Genomic DNA, 16,726 nt, shown 5'->3' with positions numbered 1-16,726 from the left:
CAAAAATCCAGTTTTCCATCATAACAAAAGTTGTGGAGGGAAATTTTCAACCTTCCCTACTAATCTTCCTGAAGTGAAGCTGGATTTTCAGACGATCTCAGTTCCCATTATAGGTACTTAAATGAAGTGACCGGTCTTCTCAAAGATCAGAAAGGCCAGCACCTGCTCCTCAGAATAGTGAATTCCTTTGATGATTTGGTTTCAGTCTTTGTGTGTCTAAACAAGAGTTGTGGGTGCTGATCTTTTTTGAATATCAGACCAGGAGTATTTTTTTTTATCCACTAAGCTTCTAAACCTGAGCTGTGAGCCTGAATCTCAGTTGACCATCATGAGTTATTCTTCTTTTGAGATCTCCCAGAAATGTACAAGAATTATACTTGATCAGAAATTCTGTCAATTTTCCTCTTTTAGCAGAACATTTTCTATGTAGGAAAATGTTTTTGTGGAAACTATTAGCTGTCCGCCAAAATGTTCAGTTTTTTAAGGGAAATGTGAACAATTTCAGCCAAGAATTGAACATATTTCAATTGAGACTGGAGGGTGTCAGATTAGGGGAATCTGTAGGGAAGCTTGTGTTCCAGGTCTTCGGCATTCAGCCTACATAGAACCAAACTAGGATAAAATGGGGTGAGTTGTGTTTCACTCCTTAGGAAGCAGCCTGCTTTGTCTCTCTCTGGTTTTAGGTTCTTGTGTGTTATTCTCAGAAATGAATGTAGTGTTATATTGCTGCCTTCCAGCAAGAGTATTTTATGTTTTTTTATTTAACTTCCTTATGCATAACAGATAGCAATGTCACAACCTTCCTCTGCATACAAAGGGTTGTAGTTCATATGCATTGGGAAAAGATGTTTGTTTCAGCTCTCTTCATTCTAACTGCATTTTCCTGATGGCTCTTCCTTGTCTTTCCCACTCTTGCCATGTAGGACATGACCAACCAAACCTCTGTGACTGAATTCCGTCTCCTGGGATTTTCTGACATCTGCGAGCTGCAGATCTTGCACTTTATTGTGTTCCTGTTTGCTTACGTGGCTGCCTTCATGGGGAATTTCCTCATCATTGTCCTCGTGACCCTCGACCATCACCTCCACAGCCCCATGTACTTCTTCCTCAAGAACATGTCATTCTTAGACCTCTGCTACATCTCTGCCACTGTCCCCAAATCCATGGTGAATGCCATCATGCAGCGCCACTCCATTTCTTTCCACGGCTGCTTCCTGCAGTTGTTTTTCTTCATCACGTTTGGGGCAGCAGAGTTGGCCTTGCTGACAGTCATGGCATATGACCGCTACCTGGCCATCTGCAGCCCTCTGAGATACAGGACAGTCATGAACAGCAGAGCATGTGTCCAGATGGCTGCAGGGTCCTGGCTTAGTGGAGCACTGTATTCAGTGTTGCACGTGGGTAACTCATTCAGTTTACCCTTTTGTGGGCCCAGCTTTGTCCACCAGTTCTTCTGCGACATCCCACCCCTCCTGCAGCTCTCTTGCTCTGACACGCAGCCCAACAAGGTCCACAACATTGTCTTAGCCCTCTGCTATGGCTTTATCTGCTTTATCTTTATCTTTGTGTCCTACATTCACATTTTCAATACTGTAGTGAGAATCCCTTCTGCAGAGGGCAGGTATAAAGCCTTCTCCACATGCCTGCCCCACCTGATTGTAGTCTCCTTGTTCGTCGGCACTGGATTCTTCATGTACATGAAGCCAAACTCTAGGGCCCCGTCCACTCAAGATATGTTGGCTCCTGTGCTCTATGCTGTTGTACCACCCGTACTGAACCCTATTATCTACAGCCTCAGGAATAAGGAGATAAAAGCAGCGCTGAGAAAAGTGAAAAGGCACAGGTGGCATATGGTCACGTATTTCCAATGAGCTGCTAAAAAAAATGCAGAAAAGCATCACAGAAGGTACCCAGATACCATAGCAATGGGTGAATGGGTGAAAAAATAAATATTTGAGGTTGGTATTTTTAGAGAGAGAGAGAGAGACAGACAGAGAGAGATTCAGGATGTATTAACATTTATATTTCTCTCCACGTGTCACCAAATGTAAGTTTCTTCTATTTTTATCTTATTCCTAGTGCTGCTCAGAAAGTTACCTGGAAATATTTTTTCTTCTGTAGACTCTTGTTAGACAATATCAAAACCATCCATCCCCACCTCCCAGGAACTGGATTGAGGCTCTACCAATCTTGATTCATGTACTGCCCTCGCTCCCACCCCCCAGTGTGTCACTTTCAGTAAGTCATTTTCATCTCTCAATGTCCCAGTCCCCCTTATGTAACATGCAGGTGATTGATTATACATCCCTCCATCAGAAGGGCATTTAAAGGGTAAGGCCACATTTTAAAAGGCATTTAAGCACCTAGGTCTGGTTTACACTACAGACATATTGGTGTAAAAATGTGTTGCTCAGGCGTGTGAAAAATCCACTGGGTCAATTCAGTGTTCTAAGTGTAGACTTCTCCCTCTTGTGATTTTCTGAAGTATCTAGGTGTTAGGTGTGTAGATGCCTTTAAAAATCCCACTACTTGGCAAAATATCTTCAAAAGTCCGGCCCTCAATGTATATGAGCTGCTCAGGCTTGGTCTACACTACCAATGTATGTTGGTATTACTACACTGCTTGGGGGCGGGGGGAAATCCACTCCCCCTGAGTGAAGTAGTTATACCCAAATAACAACTCTTGAAAATCCAGGTTTTGGTGACCAGGAGGTGACTGGGGAACTGGGACACACCAAAGTTGCCTAGCTGGTTTAAACTCATACTCTCAGCCTGTGGCAGCTCTAAGAACAGAATTCCTACATCTCCTGATTTAGGAGGAGACTAACAAAGGAATTAAAGGGAGCTAGGGGCTGACATACCATTGAATTTCCATGACAGTTGGGTTTCTTACTGCTTTAAGCTCCACTGAAAATCCCACTGGACTTCACCCTTTGAAGACTGTCCAGTTAAATCAGCCTCATGATCTCCTCTAACTGAAGGAACTAGCATAACTCAACCCCAGAGCTGGTGACAAAAACAAGACCCATTAGTCATTATTCAACCTATTTAAAATGTTTATATAGAACATCACAACTGCAGTATCTGAGCCAGGAGGGCTAAAAACATTCCTTCAAAACCTTTCCCAACAGAAAATTGCAGGGTTGACAACATTAAAAAAAATCACTGTTAGGGGGCTTATTCCCTCATCCTCTCACTTCCCTGGTCCTTCTTGCATGAACTGAGAGAAACAATACCCGAAGTCCAAAGGCACAAACCATTCAATGTTTATTGGGATGAACTTCCAGCAAGCATGATTCCAGTTTCCTTCCTTAGTGTCCTCTTTCCCAGCTTTAACACCACGGAGCCTTGCCTGTCCTGTTTCTATTCCCATCCCCTGTTTCCATTTCCCTCTTTAGCAAAACATGATCCTAATTCCCCCATCCCCATCCCCAGTCCCTGTCCCCATCCCCCCTTTTACTTCCTGATTGTCTGCAGACTATATAGTAAAACTTGAGTTCTGCTTAGCTATACCTTAACCAATCATTTTACTGAAATTTAACTAACCAATCCCAACATATTGTAACATGGTTATTTAACCAATTATATCCCACCACCTCAGTTGGTTTACACCCAACAAAATTAATTATACAGCAGACAAACAATCACAGAACCAGACATAGATTATACAGAGAAACAATAAGGAAATGGAGACTACAGTGACAGCACAATACAGAAATGAAGATTTTACATCCCAGCTCTTGGTAAGTGAGTTCTTGCCAGACAGTATGCTATCAAACTAAGTTTCCTTTTACATCTTCTAGGCTCTTCCCTTTCTCTGGAGGTGAGAAGAATATCAGGACAGGATTGTATTCCTAACAGCCCAATAGCATCTTATTTCAATGTGACTCGTTTGGAATGTGAGGATCTGACCATACATTTCCCAGTTTATGAAGTTTATGGCTAGCCTCTGCTGCTTAGCTGAAAGCTTTAGCTTAAGAACCAGGCCTCACACTGTCACTGTAAAAGACGGCCATTACACAGACAGACAGTGATTTTTTATTCTTTCTTTTATACCTCTATAACTATCTAAGTGATAAGAATATACCTAAATTCTTAAAGTATAGGCCTTTGCAGATAGGCCTGAATATCGATATCCTAACCATCACAGAAAGTGCCATTGTCCTTTTACACTTTCCAATTTTAATTGAAAATAAATAATGACTATCCTCCCAAATTCAATAGCTAGTGGGGATGAATCACTCCGTAACCATTAGAAGTTACACTCTTGTAATGAATAAAATCTATGAGAACTGATTTTTTTCTGGAGAAACTGTCAATGGCATTTGGGTGTCTACATCTTTTCAACTCTGCTATGTACATCGGCCAAACTGGACAGTCTCTATGGAAAAGGATAAATGGACACAAATCAGATGTTAGTAATGGCAATATACAAAAACCTGTAGGAGAACACTTCAACCTCCCTGGCAACACAATAGCAGATCTTAAGGTGGCCATCCTGCAGCAAAAAAACTTTAGGACCAGACTTCAGAGAGAAACTGCTGAGCTTCAGTTCATCTGCAAATTTGACACCATCAGCTCAGGATTAAACAAAGACTGTGAATGGCTTGCCAACTACAAAACCAGTTTCTCCTCTAATGGTTTTCACACCTCAGGTGCTAGAAGAGGGCCTCATCCTCCCTGATTGAACTAACCTCGTTATTCTAGCCTGCTTCTTGCTTGCTTATATATACCTGCCCCTGGAAATTTCCACTACATGCATCCGACGAAGTGGGTATTCACCCACGAAAGCTCATGCTCCAAAATATATGTTAGTCTATAAGGTGCCACAGGATTCTTTGCTGCCCTAAAAAGTCATCATTAGAAAGCAGAACAATCCCCTCTTTAGCCCCCACTGGATATGTGAAAGGACGTGATGTCTCAGTTCATATCCCCTTTCCATGTAACTGTTATGGACATCTCAGAGCAGGAAGGGACAGGCTGACGGGGAAGCTAAGAGATGAAGGTGAGGGGATAGCTCAGTGGTTTGAGCATTGGCCTGCTCATCCTTGAGGGGGCCATTTCAGGATCTGGGGCAAAATCAGTGTCCTGCTACTGAAGGCACGGGGCTGGACTTAATGACCTTAGGAGGGATAGTTCAGTGGTTTGAGCATTGGCCTGCTAAACCCAGGGTTGTGAGTTTAATCCTTAAGGGGTCCATTTAGGGAACTGGGATAAATATCTGACTTGGGATTGGTTTGAGCAGGGGGTTGGACTAGATGACCTCTTGAGGGGGCCCTTCCAACCTTGATATTCTATGATTAAGCAGTTGCTTTCACCTCTAGACCAACTGTCCCAACCAAACCCCACTGAGCAGTGGTTAGATCCACAAAAGGATTTAGGTACCTAAGTCCAAAATTTACATCCTCAAAACCTCTGCTCAACTGCTGCCTAAACCTGTAAGTGCCCACGGTTCCCTGGATAAAGACAATTATAGTCTCATTCTTGCAGATGGTGACATAGTGGCCATATAAACCCAAGGTTTGTTCTATTAGGTTCTTTTTGCAAATCACAGGCTTAATATTTCTGAAATTCAGGAGAAGCCCAGGCCTTGGAAGCTAACAAGATAGAGATGGAGCCAGAATTGCAAAGGGACTTAGGCACCTAACTGTTCTAATAAGTGCCCAATGGGATTTAAAATTCACCTAAGCAGACTAGGTGCCTAACTGCTATTGAAAGTGAACAGGACTTAGCCTCCTAGCTCACATAGGAGCTTTGATAAATCATACTAGGTGCCTGTCTCCATCTTTAGGTGCCTAAATGACTTTGTAATCCAGCCATTGAAAACACAGGTGCTGGGCTGGAATCAGGAAACACTGTGGGAGATCCTAAGACCTGTGCTATAAAGGGATCAGACTAGAAGATCACAATGGTCCCTTTTGGCATGGAAATTGATGAATCTGATAGCACGTAGGCCTGTTAGCCTGAGACAGAATTTTGGGTTTTGTTTGCCTGTTTGACTTTTGATACTTTTATATCCTTACTAATATGTGTGAACAAAGAACAAAGACACTGTGTGTTGCATTTCCCACAACCAGATGGGGCTTACAGTACAAGGAGAAAAGATAAGGGATATGGATAAAGTGTTCCTGAGCATCGTGGGAGTGTAATATATGAGCATACTCTGGAAGTCTGCCTGACTCCTCTCTCAAGCCAAGGTCAAGAAACCAATTAGGAGGGGCAAGGAGGGATGTGGGGGGAGGCATAAGAAACACTAAAAGCCAAAGAAATGCCTGTTCCTGACCAAAGCACAACCTCACTCCTTACCCCTCCCGTGAGATACAAAAGAGGTGGTACTGAAGCTCCCAGACTCAAGACCTTCCAAAGTGAAACATGACTATAAATTGTAAGAGGTGGGACAAAGGCCATGCATATTTGAGCCTGCTAAGAAGGAGGGGAATGGGAACATGGGGATAAAGCTCTGTGGCATTAGAGCCATGGACATGCTTGCTTTAAACTAACCCCAATAAACATTGCATTGCCTGCACTTCGGACTTCTGGTCTTCTGCTTTCTGTCTGTGTGACAAGAACCAGGGGAAGGGATGAAGGGAAAGCCCTCAACAGAATCAATTTTTGCCTCTGGACCTCTGCTTCTGAGCTGTGTAGGGCTCCAGACTCTCACAAGCCCATCTGAAATGGACACAGATAAATCTTCCCACATCATAGATCTTTTAATTCCAGCAAAATTCAAAGCCAGCTTTTAGCAGGGTGGACCCCTGCTCCTGCCCTGAAGGGTTAAAAACAGCTCTGGGAAGGGGCGGTGGCTGTAGAAAGCAGCTTTATGCTGGGCTGATTGGGGGAAGTGGCTGCAGCTGGGGCCATGCCCTGAACAGACTCAGCTGGCCCTATAAAGGCAGAGAAGCCAGGGGCAGACAGGAGTCTCTCTCTAGCTATAGAGGGAGATGGGCCTGGCTGCAGGGAGCTAGACACAAGGTATCTGAGTGGAGCAGGGCTGGGGAAAGGCAGAGGCGCTAGGGAGCTCAAGCCTGGAAAGCCCCAGGCCGCGGCCTAGCATTGGGCGAACAGGTACTGGGGTTGCAGAGGGCAGCACAGGGGTAGGCCAAGGCAGCAGGTCCAAACCCAACCTTGCCAGTGATGAGTAGGCTGATACTGCAGTCTGCCCCAAGATGCAGGGGCTAGACAATGACCGGCAGTAGCCATATACTGAGGCAAGGTGAGGATAGAGGGTGGGGGTTTCCCAGGGAGGGGAGACCCTGAGAGACAGGGGCTACTGCCAGGGGGCAGCACCCCATGTAAAAGGGCACCGGGTCCAGGGAGGGACACGGGGGCCAGAGGAGAGGTGGATCACCAGCCTGCAGAGGGTGCTCCAGGCTGTGATAGAGCTAATTCCCCGGAGTCACCAGCAGGAGGTGCCACAGGGGTGAGTCCGCTCATTTACACAGCTACACACAGCTTTTCTACAGAGAAAAACAAGTTTTTTCACTAGTTTTGCTAGTTCAGTCTCGGAGTCCGTGTTGGCATTTTGGGAACTATAGCAGCATAGACAAGGTTCCATAGATGTGCCAGAGTAACCCTGTAGCATAGACACAACCAATAGGGATGGATGGGGGGTTAGTAGGAAAATAACCTAGCTGAACAATGGCAGCTAGATTGAAGTACTCTTCCATCGACCTTACTATGTGTACACCTGGGCTTAGCTTGTCATAGCTACATCACTCAGACCTTTTCACACTCCTGAGTGATGTTGCTATGTTGATCTAAATTTTAAGTGTATACCAGATATAGGTGTAATATAGCTGCCAGGCATATCTGGGGCACAAGGAGCCTATATAAAGCTCCAGTTGCCCTAACACATAATTAATATAATAAAACTTCTGAAACATTAAAATAATCATTCAGTAGGAACTCAGCCATCTGAACACCTACAGATACTCTTCCCCCACTTCATCATTGTTGGAAGCAAAACTTCAACTCTCCCAGAACTCCCCACCAAAGAGATGATGAAACTGACATCTCCAGTATATGGGGGAAAAAAAGAAACCCAGTATCCCCGCCCACTCAAAATACCTTTTCAACCCTCCCCCACCCCCAAAAGCCACCTGGAACAAAGAAACAAATAAACCAACCAACCAATGAAACAAAACAAAACAAAAAACCAGAGATAATCAAGCAAACAAACAAAGCCCCTCGTGTCTGAGGCAGAATTCCAACCCCCAAATGAGATTCCATGAAGTCCAACATGACTTAGTTATGGCTACTGGTTTTATGTGCCAGGCACTCTGCTGGCCTGACAATGGTGGAAGCAAAAATAGATAGATAGATATATGAGACCTTTCAGGAAAATTTGTTTAACTGAAAACCCATATTTTCTTTAAATAGAGTTAAATCAGAACCAGGGCCGGCTCCAGCTTTTTTTGCCACTCCAAGAGGCGAAGCGGGAAAAAAAAGAAAAGAAAAGATAAAGCAGCAATTGACGGCACTTCGGCAGCAGCTCAACTGCGGCATTTCATTCTTTGGTGGCAATTCAGTGTGGGTACTTCGCTCTGAGAGGGATCTAGGGACCTGCCGCTGAATTCCTGCCGAAGACCCATTGGCTGCCCCAAGATTCCCTTGGCTGCCCCAAGCACCTGCTTCCTTCTCTGGTGCCTGGAGCCGGCCCTGATCAGAAAATTATTGACCAGGATGGGAAGCACTAATGTTGTCCAATGTTACTATAATTTCAAATGCTGTGATTCTGTTACATCCATTATTATTTCTGTTTCAAAGACATAACTGCAGGACGGCAGAACTGAATAAACAGCAGAGATGACAGCCCAGGGAATATGGGCTGTACCTAATAGACGTGCTAGAACCTTGAAACTCAGTCGTAGCCTGCCTATCTGGACCCTGCCCAAGGACATGGAGGGCACATCTACAGCGCTGCTGGGAGCGAGTTTCCCAATGCAGCTAGGCAGACTTCACCAGCTCTGTATTAAACATAGCGGAGTATATGGGGCAGCACAGGCAGCAGCTCAGTCTCGCCACTTCAGTGGAAACCGGGCTGGACTCTGAGGCTTCGTAGTCAGCTGACGCCCATGCTACCTCTGGCATTTAGGATGCTCAGCGAGTCTGTCCTGTTTCCCTAGAATGTGGGAACTGGGCTGTCTTTATAATATAATATATGAGGGACAAAAGCATAGTATGTGATTCGAGAGAGAGATCGATAGCTCAATCGATAGATAGATAATTCCAATTTTGGTGACTCATTTCCTCTTCATGACTGTCCATAAGTATTCATTATTAAACATTATTTACCAAAGAATATCTATGCCTATCTTAATTAACAGATCATTTACAAACAGCTCATCATAAATACCTTGTGTTTGAGTCATTTTCACTGGATACCTTTTAACATGCCCTGTTTCTCTTCCCTGAGTGGATACATTGAACTATCAGACCAAAGTTCCTTAAAAGTGAATGTGCCAGTCCTCAGCTGGTTTAAGTTGCCATTGCTCCACTGACATCAGCTGAGCTTGAGAATTTACACCAGCTGAGAATCTGCTCTCAGTGCTCATGATTATTAATCCATAGCTCACTTCCTTTGCATATTTTGCACTAAGGCCCTGATCCAGCAAACCCCTTTAGAAAGTGGTCATCTTTAAACACACGAGCAGTTCCACTGATGATTTACTGTTAAAAACTCACCCTTTATTATTGGATTAGGGTTAGGGCTAGGTCTAAACTGGTGTCAGACCTGTCACCACCTGAATATTTCTCCTTCCCCTGTTAATCCATCTCCTACAATTGATGCATTTGAATTACTCACCCCTTCTGGGGACTGGTTTATTAACGCAGAATAGAAGTTGTCTCAAAGCTAGAATCTCTGGGTTGCCTTGGCCCAGACTCACCAGGCCGTTATGCCCCTCCTGGGCTCCTAACTCCCTCTGACGGGTTCTGTTCCTGCTCTGCAGGGCAGGTCGCTCCAGCAACGCCTCCCCTCTGGCTGCTCTGGAGAGCTTCTTCTATTCTTTATCTCTGGATCAGGGATCATAGCTGGGGGTCCCTGGCTTGAATGGGAGCTCAGCTGTCCGCTCTGCAGCCTGGAAGCCCCAAGAACCCTGGTTCAAGACAGGGCTCGGAGGGCTTCCAGATTCCATGCCATGGAGCTGGGAGCCTGGAATCCCAGTGTCCATGGCTCTGGGGTAACCTTGCCATGCAGACTGTCCTGGGCCAGAACCTAACGGCTTCCAGATTCCCAGGCCAACTGGCTCCTTGGAATCAACACTGAGACAGGAAGCCTGGGGAGCCAGGGATCCCAAGAGACTGGAAGCCCTGGGGTACCCAGTCTGGGACAGTTGCCTGGCTGGCCAGACCCAGAGCAGCAATCCCTAAGCCCATTCCCAAGGCCCATTCCTGAAGCCATTGCTCAGACACCACTGCCAATGACTGTTGCCAGAACCGTGAGCAACGGCTGCAGAATCTGGCCCTGGTACCCCAAATTCAGCCCTGAACAAGCACAGCTTCTCCAAGATGGAGCAACAGTAGTGGTTGAAAAACTATTTCAGATCCCTGCAATGTGCAGAGAAAGGGCTCTGGGTCCTCAGTGCAGGACACTGTGTCCCCAACCACATGGTCTTTGTCAGCAGGACTCTAGGGGCACAACACAAGCCTTATTAGGCAGAGCTTTGTGCCCTGCGGGGAGGTTTGCTGAGCAACACCCCTCCCCCCTTGACGGGTTGGATCACAGAAACCCCCTTGGGAGCTGCCAACTGATGTGCCAAGACTACTTCTGTTCCTGTTTTCCCTGCAGTTCAGGGCCCCAGCACCCTGTCTTGCTGATCCAGACACACCTGTCTGCTCCAACACAGATCCAGGGTCTGAATTACCTGCCCCAGCTCACAGAAGTGTACTTGTCTTTTGCACTCAGATGCCCAACTCCCAATGGGGTCTAAACCCAAATAAATCCATTTTACCCTGTATAAAGCTTATGCAGGGTAAACTCATAAATTGTTCACCCTCTATAACACTGATAGAGAGATATGCACAGCTGTTTGCCCCCCCCAGGTATTAATACATACTCTGAGTTAATTAATAAGTAAAAAGTGATTTTATTAAATATAAAAAGTAGGATTTAAGTGGTTCCAAGTAGTAACAGACAGAACTAAGTGAATTACCAAGCAAAATAACATAAAATGCACAAATCTATGTCTAATCAAACTAAATACAGATAAGATCCTCACCAGTTCCAGAATGCTCCCTTTTACAGACTAATCACCTTTTAGCCTGGATCCAGCAATCTCTCACACCCCTTGTAGTTACTGTCCTTTGTTCCAGTTTTCTTCAAGAATCCTGAGGGCTGGAGAGGCTCCTTCTTTAGCCAGCTGAAGACAAAATGGAGGGGTCTCCCAGGGAGTTAAATAGACTTTCTCTTGTGGGTGGAGACCCCCTCCTCGCCATGTGTAGAATCCTGTCACAAAATGGAGATTTGTAATCACATGGGCAAGTCACATGCCCATGCATGACTCAGGACTTGCAGGTAGCAGCCATTACCCAAATGCTACCTTAAACATCCTCAGGTAGACTTCTTATGTGGATTGGAGTCTTCCAAGCTCTTTTGTCTGTTAAGTGCTTCCTGATTGAGCACTTAATTTGCACATTCCTTTCCCAAGAAGTGACCAAATGTTCTAACTAAGGCTACTTAGAAATCAAGCAATTATACAGCCAATGTTCATAACTTTGAACACACAAATGGTGCCTGCATACAACTAGGATGAACATAACTAGCAGATCATAACCTTTACATAGATATGTTACATGGAATATGTAGCAAAACCCTATTCCAGTTATATCATACATAAATTTATAAGCACCCCCCCATAAAGCCTTATGGGGCACACTGTCAAACACCCCCTTAGATGTAGCAACCATTTCTAAGAAGCTGCTTCCAAAATGCTTGAGTTCGATTCTCCAACAGGCCACCAGCCTCGGTGGACACTGACCTGAGGAAACTTCAGTGAGATCCTCAGTTTCCTGCCCCAGGCCAGGAGGTGGCAGTGGTGACTGGTTGTTCTTCAGCTTGGGCCTTAATTTATGGAAGGATTATCTGGCACATGGTCCAAACACATGACTTAGAACCAGAACAGAGTTGCAATCAGACTCCTCTCTACCCAGGGCTCTAGGCTGTTTAGTCCATTCCTGGCCATGTGTGGTGCATCTGCTGTTGGCCATCTCTGTGACATAGCTCCATCACCTACACAATGACATGGCACACTGAGGACCATCCAACAGCTCCCATCCTGTGGCCACCTCCAGGATGGATGATGAGCCCTAGACAGGCCATAGAAGGTGAGGAGAGGGTGGTGGTCCTCAGGAGAAACTGTTGGAACTTCAGTCTCCACCCTGGCCCTATCCCCCTCCATGCACAAAATGGTCTTTCAAAAGACACCCCTTATCCCAACTAAACAAACTAAACTCTGACAGGCTAAATCCTCAGCTGATATAAATCGGCCATAGGGCCAGACCATCATTCGCATAACCAGCTCTAGCTACTCTGAAATCAATGGAATTGTCTTAATTTACACCAGCTCAGGACATGACCCTTCTTTTTTAATGTTTGCCTCTGGCTACCTCTTAGTGATCAATTTCAAGCAGCCAGGGCAGCCTGAGCTGTGGGTTTCTCTGGTGGCTGCATCCCAAGAGCTGCTGATCCAATGCGGGGGGGGGGGAGGGGGAAACCTCTGTTCCCTCCAAAAGTAATTATGCAGCATGAATGAAAGAACAGGCTATTCTAGGCCAGTGGAGCTTCTCGTGCCACTAGGCTCTAAGATATTGTAGGTCACCTGTCTGTGCTATAAATATATATTTGATTTGGCAAATATCTTGGGACACTCTTTGGCCTCAGCCCTGCCTTGTTTTTAGGCAAGGATCCTTCCATAGATGTTGCCATTGTGTAAGATCCAGGCTGGGTTATGTTCTCCCTCTGTGGGGTCAGTTAGAGTATATTGTCAGGGTGGTTTGTTCAGAGGTGAGGTCATTGCTGGGCTCACAACCCTGGATTCATCATTCAACTATTTAGTCCCATAGCAGGGACTTCCTGGGCTGTAGCCATGTCAATCTGTACAGCTGGGAGGGACTTTCAGTCCCTGATCCCATTTAATCCTTCACCTCTCAGCCAAGCCTACCCCATCTGTGGCATGGATCCCTGTCTGCTTGGAACTGCTGAGAGACCCAGCAACTCAGAAATCCAGTGACAGAACATGAAAATCAGTGCTGGATAATGCGGTGATGGGTTTATGAGAGAGACAAAGAGATTGTTGTGCATGGAGATATAAGATAGATAGTGGCCAATAATTTCTAGCACTGCAGGATCAAATGCTTTGCAAGTTGGGAAATGCTATCCAACAACCAACACAGTAAGTTTGCTATTGTCTTTTTTTCTTCATTAGAAAATGTTGTCTTTTTATAGAAGTCCTCCAAATTTCCAAACATTGGAATTTTTGCAACAGAGAACCAATCAGTCTCCGCTGAAAACTGAAAAATTCCAACCAAAATCTACCCCTTCCCAAAGGAAAAAAAATCAGCTTTTGAATAGATAGATAGGTAGATACTTTCCATGAAAATTTGTTTAACTGAAAACACACATTTTCTTTAAAATTTTAAGCAGAACATTATTGACCAGGGTGGGAAGCACTAATATCGTCCAATGATACCAAAATTTCAAACACTGTCATTATGTAACATCCATTTTTATTTTTGTTTCAAAGACATAACTGCAGGATGGCAGAACTGAATAAACAGCAGAACTGACAGTCCAGGGAATATGGGCTGTACTTAACAGACATGCTAGAACCTTGAAACTCAAAGTCTGGGTTGAACTGAGCAGTGGCAGGCTGTCTATCTGGACTTTGCCCAAGGACACTAAGGGCATATCTACACCACAGCTGGGGGCATGCTTCCAAACTCAGGTAGGCAGACTTCACTAGCTCATAGCAGAGAAGATGGGGCCAGCACAGGGAGCGGCTCAGTCTAGCCACCTCAATACAAACCTGCCTGAACAGCGTGGGTTCATATTCGGATAGAGCCTAAGCTGGTGCCCAGGCGTGATATGGGTATGTTTTGTGCAGCAACTTGAGCAGAGATACTGGAGCTGGGGAGGTGTTCCCCTCTCCTGTGTAGATGGACCACCAGGAGGTCAATGGGACAGGAACCCAGGCATCCTGGTCTATCACCATATCTTGTGTGCAACACTGCTGCCAGCTGAGCACAGAGTCTGTAAATGGGTTCACAGTGCAGATACATGATAAAACACAACCTACTCCCACAGAGCTCATAAAAGAAAAGTCAGAGAAAAGGAGGGAATGGAAACAGAGGCATGGGGAGAGGAAGTGACTGTCCCAAGGTCACACAGCAAATCCCTGGCAGATATAGGAACAAAAGCCAAGTCTCCTGACTGCCTCTGACCCGCACAGACCAGATATAAAGTCACAGAGGGAAACGACACAACCTAGCAGTAACTGTGCAATGCTACTATCCCGTCTTCACTCAGAGATGGGAGTGCTGCTGGGACTGGTGCATTAATCAATTTGTAAAAGCAGCAAATAGTCCTGTGGCACCTTATAGAATAACAGACATGGCTGCTTTTACAGATCCAGACTAATACGGCTACCCCTCTGATACTTGATATTAATCAATTTGTAACCAAGTGGCAGGTCACCTATAAACAGAGTTTGGGGAGGAATTGTTAGACAAGCTAGCACTTAGGATGTTCAGCAAGTCTGTCATATTTCCCTAGAAAGTGGGAATTGGGCTGTCTTGCAGTTCTACTACTTTAGTTTTGTGCCCAAGTTTTTCCTTTGTTGTCTGACAGAGTTGAGGACCCATCTTTGCTTGATCTGTGGGGGATTTTTGCAATATGTTCCAGTCTTTAATGCATTTGTTCAAGTGACATCTTGGGCCAGATCCCCAGATGGTGCAAACTGATGTAGCCCCATGGATTTTTTGGGAGTTATGCTAATTGACATCAGTGTGATAACACACCTGAGTAGTGGTCTGATTGTATGCAGCACTTGTAGTCATGTTGGTCCCAGAATATTAAATAGACAAGCTTGGTGAGGTAGTATGTGAGGCTCGAAAGCTTTTCTCTCTCGCCCACAGAAGCTGATCCAATAGCAGCTATTACCTCACTGACCTTCTCTCTCTAGTGCTCTGATTGTCATCAGTGAGGAGCACTCACTGCTCCTAGTCAATGGAAGGATGGGAGGAGTGCTGTGCACATTTCACAGAGGATCGTGGGATATTACTAAGAAGGGAATCAAGGCCATTCCCTCTGACACTCGAATCCTGACTATGGACCTTCTCCTTCCCTCCACAGCCATCACACAACGTGCTGAGGAAGAAAATGTCCAACCGAACCACCGTGACCAAGTTCCTTCTCCTGGGATTCTCTGATATTCGGGAGCTGCAGATTTTGCACTTTGTGGTGTTTCTGGTGCTTTACCTGGCAGGCCTTATCGGGAACCTTCTCATAATCACAGCTATATCCATCAACCACCATCTTCAGACCCCCTTGTACTTCTTCCTGATGAATCTGTCCATTCTGGACCTTGGATTCATCTCTGTCACCATCCCCAAATCCATGGCAAATTCCCTCATGAACACCAGGGTGATTTCTTATTCTGGATGTGTCGCCCAAGTCTTTCTTCTCATGTTCCTTGGTTTGGCTGATATTGGCATCCTGACTGTCATGGCATATGATCGATATGTCGCCATCTGCCAACCACTGCATTACGAGAGAGTGATGAACAGGAGAGCTTGTATACAAATGGCAGCCAGTGCCTGGATTAGTGGTATTCTTTACTCTGCCCTGCACACTGGGAACACATTTGCAATATCCTTCTGTGGAGGAAATGTGGTGGATCAGTTCTTCTGTGACATCCCCCAGCTACTCAAGTTGGCCTGTTCTGACTCAGACCTCAGTGAAAGTGGGGTTATTGCGTTCAGTGCATGCTTAGTCTTAAGCTGCTTTGTTTTAATAATTGTATCATATGTTCAGATCATCAAAACTGTGCTGAGAATCCCCTCTGAGCAGGGCCGGCATAAAGCCTTCTCCACCTGCCTTCCTCACATCACTGTTGTCTCTTTGTTTGTTTTCACTGGCATCATTGCCTACCTGAAACCCAACTCCAAGTCCATATCACGTCTGGATCTCATGGTGGATGTTTTCTATTCCGTGGTGCCTCCAATGCTGAATCCGATCATCTACAGCATGAGGAACAAGGAGATCAAAGCAGCCCTGAGGAAACTGATTGGGCAGAGGTTATTTATGACCAAATAAATGGCCATCTTTCTCTTTTGATTTTAATTTCCTTCTATGTTTCCTTATAAATATAATCAAATGATGACATAATCGTCTCCACGAGAACATGCTTTCCCATCTCTTTATTCAAAAAGGGAAATTTTCACTGGCAAAAATTAAAACACCACTTAAGTCAATGGACCTAATGTAAATGCATACCAATGTAAATAATATCATTATCTATCTATTTGCCTGTGCATCTATCTATCACAGGATTGTGTACTGCCACTCATCACCATGCTATGTTAGCACTTTCTACATAAAATCATTAGCCATATCAAAGTCCTTAGTGAACCTCAGGGAGTGTCTGGCTCTTCTTTTTTGGAGCAAAAATTGGATTGCAGTGTCAGTGCAGTACCTATTTGAATTTTGCCTCTGTCTCTGTTTTTGTTT

At 45.1% G+C, this 16,726-nt stretch overlaps 2 protein-coding genes across 2 annotated transcripts; both read left to right on the top strand.

Annotated features, from left to right (window-relative positions):
• The first annotated feature begins 926 nt into the window (after positions 1-926).
• On the top strand, positions 927-1,871 carry LOC120379980 (olfactory receptor 14A16-like). The gene has a single exon (XM_039497493.1). The coding sequence runs from the start codon at positions 927-929 to the stop codon at positions 1,869-1,871; it is 945 nt and encodes a 314-aa protein (XP_039353427.1).
• A 13,505-nt stretch (positions 1,872-15,376) lies between these two features.
• On the top strand, positions 15,377-16,312 carry LOC120379979 (olfactory receptor 14A16-like). The gene has a single exon (XM_039497492.1). The coding sequence runs from the start codon at positions 15,377-15,379 to the stop codon at positions 16,310-16,312; it is 936 nt and encodes a 311-aa protein (XP_039353426.1).
• The last annotated feature ends 414 nt before the right edge of the window (positions 16,313-16,726 follow it).

Source organism: Mauremys reevesii, linkage group 13 (assembly GCF_016161935.1).
Source record: "Mauremys reevesii isolate NIE-2019 linkage group 13, ASM1616193v1, whole genome shotgun sequence".
Lineage (NCBI taxonomy): Eukaryota > Metazoa > Chordata > Testudines > Geoemydidae > Mauremys > Mauremys reevesii.
Note: the sequence above shows the minus strand (reverse complement) of the source record. Positions and strands in the feature narration are given on the sequence as shown.

Bases quoted from the DNA above. Each gene is read 5' to 3' on its own strand.
- LOC120379980 (XM_039497493.1), top strand. From the start codon at position 927: ATGACCAACCAAACCTCTGTGACTGAATTCCGTCTCCTGGGATTTTCT.
- LOC120379979 (XM_039497492.1), top strand. From the start codon at position 15,377: ATGTCCAACCGAACCACCGTGACCAAGTTCCTTCTCCTGGGATTCTCT.